At 35.5% G+C, this 10992-nt stretch overlaps 1 protein-coding gene across 1 annotated transcript; it reads left to right on the top strand.

Annotated features, from left to right (window-relative positions):
• Window positions 1–955: 955 nt before the first annotated feature.
• On the top strand, window positions 956–5860 carry LOC106765181 (probable beta-D-xylosidase 7). Its single transcript, XM_014649709.2, has 6 exons — window positions 956–1422; window positions 1542–1841; window positions 3104–3273; window positions 3502–3599; window positions 4184–4951; window positions 5072–5860. Exons 1-6 carry the CDS (start codon window positions 1018–1020, stop codon window positions 5659–5661), a joined length of 2331 nt encoding a protein of 776 aa, XP_014505195.1. The 5' UTR covers window positions 956–1017; the 3' UTR covers window positions 5662–5860.
• The last annotated feature ends 5132 nt before the right edge of the window (window positions 5861–10992 follow it).

The raw sequence follows: 10992 nt of genomic DNA, 5'->3' as shown, positions 1-10992 counted from the left end.
TAAACTTACAAAAGCAATAAATTTCAATGAGGCAGAAAACAAAAATGTTCATGTCCATTGAAGTTTGATTTTCTATATAAAATAAAATAAAGTTGGTACCTTTGGGTTTTTCTTTCTATAAATAGATTAATAAATAAAAAATATTTGAAACTAAAAGGCTAACAGTGGAATCTAAATGATTTGCAGAAAAGGAAAATATTATTGGAACTAGATTAAATTTCATTTAAAAAAATTATGAACAAGAAAGAGACATGAATAATTACTAAGGATTTAATAAACAATAAGAAAGTGATAGAAATCAATCCTTTCAGAATGTAAATAAAGTAGAAATGTAATCTGAGAAAATATAATTTACCAAGGTATCGTTAATACATGAAAAGAAAGACTGGTGAACAAAGCCAAAATGTACACTTCTTTAATTAGTGATTGTCACTTTTCAAAAGTTACAACTTTTTTTATATATAGGTGGAAATAGAAGGAAATGAGAGTCAAAATCAGTGAAAAGTAGATACATGCGTGGTTGATGTGAGTGAAAAAGAAAAGTTAAATCCTTAATTTAATCATTTATTAAAATATTATTGATTTTTCTTTTTGTTAAGATTGATTTTAAAGTTGCAAAACCATGACTTGACGAAGATTATTAGATGGTGAGAGAAAAGGGACTGGATTGATTAGGCCCCATGAAAAAAAAAAAGAGGCCATTGCTTACTGCACCCTGTCAAATATGTGAAACGTCAAAAGTAACCTTACAGGAATTTTTAAATCAAAACTTAGTCCTCTTTTTCTTCTGCTGGACATTGAAGTTGTGGAATGACCGACCGCCATACAATTATTATTATTATTTTTCTTTTATATTCCTTTTAATTTAATTTTTTTATTATATATAATAATATTCAAAGTTTTTGACAGGAGTCTGAACCAGCACGTTATCGTTTTGATCCGTCACGTTATCCATACTCCAACTTTAATACCCTTTCACACTCTGTTTTACCAACAACCAACACACTTGGCAACCTCATGGCTCTCCCTCCCTCTTCAGTTCCCACTACATTCTTCATCATCTCTCTCCTTCTAACTCTCCTCCTCGCCGAGTCAACTCAGCCTCCTCATTCCTGCGACTCCTCCTCCAACTCACCCTACTATGCATTCTGCAACACCAAGCTTCCCATCCCCCAGAGAGCAAAAGACCTGGTCTCGAGACTCACCCTCGACGAGAAACTCGCCCAACTCGTTAACTCAGCACCCGCGATTCCCCGACTCGGCATCCCCAAATACCAGTGGTGGAGCGAAGCCTTGCACGGCGTCGCCGACGCAGGCCTCGGCATCCGATTCAATGGCACTATCAAATCCGCCACCAGCTTCCCTCAAGTCATTCTCACTGCGGCTTCCTTCGATCAAAACCTCTGGTACAATATCAGCAAGGTCAGCTAACTCAACTTGTTTCTACTTCTAAATGGCTCTAAACACTTTTTCTTGAACTTACTTTCCCTATGTGAGACTTTATAAAGTTATGTTTATTGCTTGGTTGGTGTGTGGTGAAGGCGATTGGCCGGGAAGCGAGGGCGGTGTACAATGCGGGGCAAGCGTTAGGAATGACGTTTTGGGCTCCGAACATTAACGTTTTCAGGGATCCACGGTGGGGGAGGGGACAAGAGACGGTGGGAGAAGACCCATTAATGAATGCAAGGTATAGTGTGGCTTACGTGAGAGGGCTTCAAGGGGATTCCTTTGAAGGAGGGAAACTTGGGGAGAGCCTTCAAGCTTCCGCGTGTTGCAAGCACTTCACAGCCTATGATATTGACCAATGGAAGGGCCTCGATCGCTTTGTCTTCGATGCTCGTGTAAGTCTCTCTTCTTTCCTCGGTTACTGTCTCGAAACCACTTTTTCTTCGTAGTATAATCAATAATTAATTATTTTTTATTCTGCTTCCAGTACAAACACACCAGTCATGTTTATTTATTATATATTATATAGAACACAGATGCATTACTACGGTGAGAAAGCATTGATTTTTCCTCTATAGATTTTAGTTTTTACTTTTTTATTTTATTTGTTTGTTGTTACTTATCCAATAATTATAGGAACTCGAGCCATGATGTCTGTCGTTTTCTCATTTCTGACTTCGATTGTCTTTTAATTTTAAATTTTATACTTTTATATATTTAGTAACTTCAATGGGAGAAGTGAATTTGGATTCTTTTTTATTTTTCATTACCATCTATTAATTAATGCAAGACGACAACTAATTTTTATCCTAACAATAAAATCTGTTGAATTTTTAAGAAATTAATATTCCTTTTTTCATTTATCTACTTAAATAAAAAACTTTCTTGAGTTTAAAAAATATATTTTAATGATTAAGCAAGATACTTTTTTAACTTTTACAGTAATTATATTGAATTTATTGCTTTAATAGCATCATTGAACTTTTTAATTGTATGGAATAGTATAAGAAAGTGGTTTTTTGATGGTAAAAAAATTTAAAAAATCGTGAGTGGAAGACAGAGGAGTAGGATTAGCTATTAAGTAAAGTTTATAAAATAATGGGTTAAATATGTTTTTAGTCTCTATATTTTGGGATTATTTTGGTTTTAGTTTCTCTTTCAAACTAAGGTATAATTTAGTCTTTCAATTTTAGAAAGTTCTGGTATTAGTCATTTTTACTAAATTTTTTTAACTTTATTTGATGTTGCAAACGCGTTTTTCAGTTAGTTAACATTAAAAGAGGAACTAAAACCAAAATCATCCAAAATATAGAGACTAAAAACATATTTAACCTTAAAATAATTAAAAACAGCTTTGCAAATATAAGTTACAGAGCATTTATATGTTAACACGAAGTCAGGCATCTTCTACATATTTTGAAAGAAAAAATAGGCTAAAAAATTTTGAAAAGCTAGTTTTATGTTAATATGTAAAACTTAATTTATGTATAATTAAAATTTTACTTTCTTTTTATTTTATTTTAATGATGTGCAAACAAAAGATACTGACGTGATTGAGCTTCTCATAATATGATTTCTTTTGGGTTACTCTTTCTTCTCAATTCTTTTCCTGTTTTGCATTTCCGAATTCTTCTTCACCCAATCCTTCGTGATTCAGGTCTCAAAGCAAGATTTGGCAGACACATACCAACCTCCATTCCAGAGTTGCATTCAGCAAGGTCGAGCCAGTGGTATAATGTGTGCTTACAACCGTGTCAATGGGGTTCCAAACTGTGCAGATTTTAATCTCTTAACCAAAACTGCAAGGCAACAATGGAAATTTGATGGGTATGTTCTTAGCTTGGCGCTTTTCAAAGCAATGCTCAACAATTTTATATCACGGGTCAATTCCAGAGTACAAACTTGTTTTCTTCCTTGTTGAAACTTCCTTTTCCATTGGAATACCACATTTGGATTTTTCATTGCATGTCTTTGAAGCTAAGATAAAACCAAATTAGAAAGTGACACCTTTTTTTCTGCATAAGCTAAAAATTTTCTTTTACTGTAAAATTTCAGATATATTACGTCAGATTGTGGAGCAGTCTCTATCATACACGACAAACAAGGTTACGCAAAAACAGCAGAAGATGCTATAGCCGATGTCTTTAGGGCAGGTAAATATATATGTATATATGTATACATTATCGGTGGCACTTTCTTTCATATATTCTTTATCTACATATTTCTTTTTACATTTTTGTTTGTGATAATCAAAGAGTAATTTTAACTAAATGCAATCACAATGTGCGCGAGGTAATTATGTAACTCGGCTACTATTTGCAATGCGTGATGATTTTCCCGCTTGTCTTTGACGCTTGTTTTCCGCACCAATATTTCTAGCATAGTCATGTGGAATGGCCCACACAGTGAGTGTTTTTTTCCCACACATTTTTAAACCACTTTTATATAGAGACAATGATCACCGACACCGACACCTTGTTTAGCCTTTTAAAGTAATCATGATTTTATAATTGTTAATATAAACATAAGATTAAATGTTACGAAAGTAAAACTCAAACTAAATAGTAGCTTTGTCATGTTATACTTTTGAGTTGTATAGCACCTATGCTAGTGTTACCTTGCTCAAGGACATTGCAGATGGGTAAAGTGGTGTTGGAGCAGCACCATTCTAGATAGTATAAGTAGTTTTGATGGATTGTGAAAATTGGCTAATAGAGAAACCAACATTGCAATGCAGGGATGGATGTGGAATGTGGTGATTACATAACTAAGCATGCAAAATCAGCGGTTTCGCAGAAAAAGTTGTCCATATCTCAAATAGACCGCGCTCTTCAGAACCTATTCTCAATAAGAATGAGGCTAGGCCTATTTGATGGGAACCCCACTAAACTTCCCTATGGCACCATTGGTCCCAACGAAGTGTGTTCCAAAGAACACCTCCAACTGGCTCTTGAAGCAGCAAGAGATGGCATAGTCCTTCTGAAGAACACTGACTCATTTCTCCCACTTCCAAAAGCAAGCCATAGTGTTGCTGTGATTGGCCCAAATGCCAATGCCTCGTCACTAGTTTCCCTAGGAAACTATTATGGTCGTCCTTGCAAATTGGTGACCCTTTTGCAAGGCTTTGAAGGCTACTCTAAGGACACCACTTACCACCCTGGGTGTGATGATGGCCCACAATGTGCCTCTGCACGGATAGAAGAGGCAGTGGAGGTTGCGAAAAAGGTAGATTATGTGGTGCTTGTTATGGGGTTGGATCAAAGTCAAGAGAGGGAGTCACATGACAGAGAATATCTAGGTTTGCCAGGGAAGCAAGAAGAGTTGATCAAGAGTGTGGCCAAAGCTTCTAAGAGGCCAGTTGTTTTGGTGCTGTTGTGTGGAGGGCCAGTGGATATCACTTCAGCCAAGTTTGATAACAAAGTTGGAGGAATCTTGTGGGCAGGGTACCCTGGGGAACTTGGAGGAGTGGCCCTGGCTCAGGTTATCTTTGGTGACCATAACCCAGGTAAATTTCTACTAAACTTTATTTGTCAACTTATGAACACACATAACACATTAGACCCAAAAAGCATATATAACACATACTACACATCATGAGGTGATTTATTTCATCACTCCAATGCAGGTGGTAAACTACCAATTACTTGGTACCCTAAGGATTTCATCAGAATACCAATGACAGATATGAGGATGAGAGCTGATTCAGCCTCAGGTTACCCAGGGAGAACCTACAGATTTTACACTGGTCCAAAGGTCTATGAATTCGGCTATGGCCTAAGCTACACAAAATATTCCTACAATCTCCTCTCTCTCTCACAAAACACCCTCCACATCAACCAATCCTCTACCCATTTGATGACTGAGAATTCTGAAACCATCCGTTACAAACTGGTTGTAGACTTGGGAGAACAAACATGCCAATCCATGTCATTGTCAATCACTTTGGGGGTCACAAATCATGGTAACATGGCAGGGAAGCATCCCGTGTTGTTGTTTTCGAAGAAGGGACAAGTGAGAAACGGGAATCCGGTGAAACAATTGGTGGGTTTTCAAAGTGTGAAGTTAAATGCAGGGGAAACTGCTCAAGTGGGATTTGAGCTAAGCCCTTGTGAGCATCTTAGCGTGGCAAACGAGGCTGGTTCATTGGTGATTGAAGAAGGCTCTTATTTGTTGCTTGTGGGGGACCAAGAGTACCCATTAAAAGTCACAGTTTGATGCAACCATTGCAGTATTCAGCCAAGTAACGCCTTAAACCCATAAATAACCAATTTGCAACAGTGTTACACCGAGTAGCTTTTAGAGTGAACCGTTCACAGATTGTATACCTTTATCAACATTTGAATAATGATGGGGAGACTTCAAAAAAGTGTTGAGAAGTTTTCTTATGAATTAGTATATCTCTAGTTATTTAGCATTGTTGTTTTTATATATAAAAGTTTATCTTATTTTAAGATCAAACCAAAATGAAATAAAAAAAAAAAAAAAACCATTTTATGCTCTTTAATTATCGCAACCATCTAAGCAGGTAAAGTTATCGATTTAGGTCTTTCATAAAAAAAATTTCTCTAACTTTTTTTTAGTACTAATATAATTTTTTTAAATTAATTATATAATTATGTTTGAGAATAAAACTTAATTGCATTATTAATTTTTATAATAAATTATTTTATTAGTAAAAAATTTCATTTTTAAGTTTGTTTTTAAATCTTCTAAAATTATAATATATTATGATATAAATGGTTTTATTAATAAATAAATCCTATAGTTTGTGTTAGATGTCTCAAACTCTTAAGTCTTGTTCACTTGAGTGGATTTGTGAGAGAGTAATTGAGAGGACTTGATGATAAATTTTTTTGTTGTTTATTTGAATAGATTTGGAGGTAAGTGAGAGTGAATTTAGAAGTAAATTTTTTTAATCTGTCACATAAATTAAATCATACACTAATTCTTACTAATTTTACTTCCAAATCTATTCTCACTTACTTCCAAATCTATTCAAATAAACAATAAAAAATTACCTTCAAATCCTCCCATCATCAGCAACAACATCTGTAATATCATCTGCTCCCTATAAATATGATCATCACAGGTGGAAACCGTCACCACAAATGCAAGGGTGAGCTAACAGAATCAACATCTAACTCAGAGATAATATATAATATAATAAATCAATTATCAATTAAGACATAAGCTCATAATTCTCCTACTTAAATTAAAATCACAACATTTCAACCATCACTGATTACCTAGGAACATTTCCAAAATGCACACCAAGTATCTAACACAACCATACATTCGACAAATATCATAGCATCATAGAAAATACTACCATTTTCTATAAAACACCACAACACCATATAAAACATTACGGCTTCATATACAACATTAAAACATCATATAAAAATACCACGACTTTCTTTAAAAACATGACAACACCCAATAAAATACAAAGGCTTCATATACAATATTAAAACATCATATAAAAATACCACGACTTTCAATAAAAACATGACAACACCAAATAAAATACAAAGGCTTCATATACAACACTAAAGCTTCATATAGAAAAACTACGACTTTCTATAAAAAACCAATATATAAAATACTACGACTATCACCATTAACCACTTTATTTCTTCTACACTCTAGCCCCTCAATTTGTTTACCAAAGTAGGACTTTCACAATACTGTTTACCAAAACAGAGCCTACTTACCAAACATTAGTGCAGCGAAGGGAAACGACTGCGGTTGTTTTTCCCTATACGTCGCGGTTTAAGAACTGCGACAAATACAGCCGCGGTAAAAAGTCAGTGACTATAGGCCGCGGTTGCAACCGCGGTCAAAAGGTCTACGAATAGACCACAGTTGTAGTAGGAACCACAGCCAAAACCCCTACTTTTTTAAAAAAAAATTGTTCCACTATAGGTCGCGGTTCGAACCATGGTAAAAGACCCAGGAATAGGCCGCGGTTCATGCCTTAACCGCGGCCAAAAGTCTTTTTTAAAAAAATAAATAAATAAAAAAACGACCCACTTTCTACCGCGATTGCTACCATAACCGCGACATATACCCACTTTCTACTACGGTTGTTACCACAACCGCGACATATTCTCCTGCAATTTTTTTAAATTGCAGGTCTGTTTTTATGATATCCACTACCACAAAAACATACCTACATATCAAACACATGTTCAAATTCAATTTCAACAGATCAAACACATGTTGAACTGTATTTTAACATAAAATAAAGTACAAAGTCTAATAAAATACAATCTAATCAAATACAATGTTTAAATCTACTAACTAAGAACTATTATATAATCTAACTATATACTTTGCAGCAACTTTCCTCATGAATGAAAGTGGCTTCTCAGGAACTAGTGTAGTAGTCTTGAATCTCTGCACAAGACAATTGATATTAATTAGTGTATATGAATTCAAAATTTTGGAGAAAATCAAACTTTGTTAGATTTAAATATTACCGTTTCCCAGCCTCTTGTGATATGAGAACGAATAATATGGGTCNTCCAATACATTACATAGTATCCGCACTCATATGACCCATTATGTCTGTTACACTACAATATATCATCACAGTTCTAAATAGTTAGTGAAAAACATTAAAACAAAACAACTATAAGAAATTATGGCTTTAGCATATGTCAAACCTTGAGAGAAATCCAAACAATCTTTCTACTGTTAGCAATTGATCTCCCAACCATCATCATACTTGCTGAAATAGAACTGTATATAAAAAAAGCTTTTAGCATTCATTTATATAACAAAGAAAGTCCAAACATTGAGGTTCTTACCAATCAATTGCTTGTCTGAGATGTGTGGGAGGAGGCTTGTGCAATGAGCAGAACCACAAAGCATAGCTCTCCTGTATAGCAATAACAAGAAGCTGCCAGTGGCGCCTGAAATTCATAATAACTTAACTATTATATATTAAAATCACATATGGAACTTTATTATGTTAACAAAGTTCACTTACCCAGATATAACCGGCAAAAAATATATTTTCTTGCCGCTTGCAAAACTTCTTATGAGATTTGTGTTGATCTGATCAAAATCATTTGATTCATGAATGGATTGGGGATCAAGGAATCCATAATCATCAGAGCGCCCCAACTTGTTACTAACCCCAGACATATACCTGAAATCAAAAATTAACTTTGATATAAGGATACTTGATATATAAATCAATTTTATATATAAATAATTTCTCGTAGACTTACATCATCCATAGCTGAATAATTGAAATATTCAACTCTTTTGTTCCCGACGCAAGCTCTCTGACATCTTGGCTATGAAGTTATAATGGGACCTCAGAGGCTCTCCAAAATACATTCGCATCATATTCAATCTCTGTTGAGACCTTGGCAAGTGCACCAAATCGCTCAAGTAGTAAAACCAGTAAGACCGGATATCGTTTCCCAAGAGACTCGGTTACTACTTTACTATCGTATAATTACTAACTAATTTAAGCTAAAGAATGATTCCCTTTTAGTGTGAAATTGTGCAATGAAAGTAAACATAATACATAAATGTTAAAATGACTTTCTTGGCGTTAAAACACTAGAAAATGAAATGATTTAAAATGATATGGAATGGATATGTTGGAGAATGATTTCAACTAATACAATCCTATGCAAATGCACTAAACCACTCTTCTTCATTAACTTGCTCTTGTCAACTTGCTAAGTTACTTAAGCCCAATCCCTTGGTGAGAAAGCCTAGGTTCACTTGTTAAAATCCCAATCCCTTAGGAAGCTAACAAGTTCACCCGCATTAAGAAAAGAAGTTCAAGACAACCAAAGGTCCCAGCTCTATCCCTAGATACTATTTCCTTTAGGTGTTTAGTTCATTTCAAGGTTCACACAATATTTCCCAATATTAAGCAAACCCTAAAATCATGCCATGGTTGATCAAGTCATAACAAGCTTTAAGCAAAAGAAATAAACACTAGCAAGTAATGAAAGAAGCATATTTTCATTCAATACAAGTGCATTTACAAATGGGTTGTATAGTTTACATCATTCCCCAACAAAAGGAACTTAGCTCTCCATAGTCATGGAGAGCTTGAGCTTACAATGGAAGAAAATGGAGTAGAAGGAGACCCAAGGAGGAAGAACGGAGACTTCCCACAGCCTAAAACTAGCTCCAAGAGGTCCAAAGTGATGTTTTTAAGCTCCAGATGCCAAGAAGATGCAACCCTCGTAAACTGTGTGCCTTTTATAGGTCTAGGGTACCAAGTCAGCAAAAAGTCGAGCCCAACGCCCTTTTCTGGGGTGCCCAAGCGCCATCAATTAAGCTCCAATAGTGAATCAAAGGGCGTCCAGCGCCCTCCAGGGGGCTCCCAGGCGCCAGAAATTGAGAAAAAGTGCGAGCTGAAGGGCGTTGGGCGCCCTTCAAGGGCGTCTGGGCGTGGAGAATTGCCAAAAAGTGCGAATTGAAGGGCACCCTGTGCCCTCTAGGGCACGCCTAGACGCCACTTTTGTAGAAAACTTCTTCCAAACTTCATCTATTAAGCTCTTCCTTGGTTCTCTACTCTCGGTAGCTTGAATGTCCTTCCAAAGCATACAAAGTTCCTACAAAATTTGAGGAATTAGTGATGAAAACTAATATGTGTAACCTAAGCTGAGTTTATTCACAAAGTTAGATTAGAGAGAGAGGATTAAGCGTGTTTCAAGCTTCAGGAGAGTTGATTTGGTAAGAAAATTGTACCATAGATAATGGTAAGAATTTCCGTTATCAACAATCCCAAACTTGAAACTTTGCTTGTCCTCAAGCAAAAAGGGAACTTGGTTTAAACAAACAACTTAGTCACAATGGTCAAGCATCTCAAGGAAGCAATTTCAATCAGATAAGTCAATCAAACATGTTGCTCATCGTGAGAAGATCTAACAAGAGCTAATGCAGCCGGCAAATCAAGCTTAAACTATGGTGCTCACTGAATAAATTTTTCAAGACAGACATAGAGGCTTCATAGGGGATCAACAAACATGGAAAAATGTTTTCCTGAATAGCATGGAACCTTTCCTCACCAGAATAAGTGTTTCACTCAAGCTCAATGGTGTACGAGGAGGTGTTGTTTTCACTCTACTATCACAATGTCACACAAATCAACCTTGCCTTTCATTTCATTCCAAATCAAACACATTCACATGCACATTATCATCACAAGGACTTTTTGAGGTTAGAATTGTGGTTGGGCTAAGAAGAAAATTTGGTTTTTCTGGATACAAAGCACCTTGAGTTAAGAGAGTAGACAAATCAAAGCAGGATAACTACATTCTCTCTTTTCCGTCAAGACAATTGAAACCAATTCTCAACTCAGTTTCCAACTTTCATTCATTGTATTCTTTTTCTAGATTTTGTTCTTCTTTCATCTTTTCTTTTTCTTTCTTTTCTTGTTTTTCTCCATGCTCCTTTGTAACATGATTTTCCCAACTACCCCAAACTTAGACCATTCTCCTATACCAGAAATGAATACACTATTCAACTCAAGGTAAGGACATCAAGGGTTTTCACATGAAGTTCAAG

The sequence above is a fragment of the Vigna radiata genome, chromosome 6 (assembly GCF_000741045.1).
Source record: "Vigna radiata var. radiata cultivar VC1973A chromosome 6, Vradiata_ver6, whole genome shotgun sequence".
Classification (NCBI taxonomy): Eukaryota; Viridiplantae; Streptophyta; class Magnoliopsida; order Fabales; family Fabaceae; genus Vigna; species Vigna radiata.
The sequence above is the reverse complement of the archived record's forward strand: the minus strand, read 5'-3'. Positions and strand labels throughout refer to the sequence as shown.

Coding starts and splice junctions, on each gene's coding strand:
- LOC106765181 (XM_014649709.2), top strand. CDS start 1,018: ATGGCTCTCCCTCCCTCTTCAGTTCCCACTACATTCTTCATCATCTCT. Junction 1,842..3,103: donor GCTTTGTCTTCGATGCTCGT/GTAAGTCTCTCT, acceptor TTCGTGATTCAG/GTCTCAAAGCAAGATTTGGC. Junction 3,274..3,501: donor CAACAATGGAAATTTGATGG/GTATGTTCTTAG, acceptor GTAAAATTTCAG/ATATATTACGTCAGATTGTG.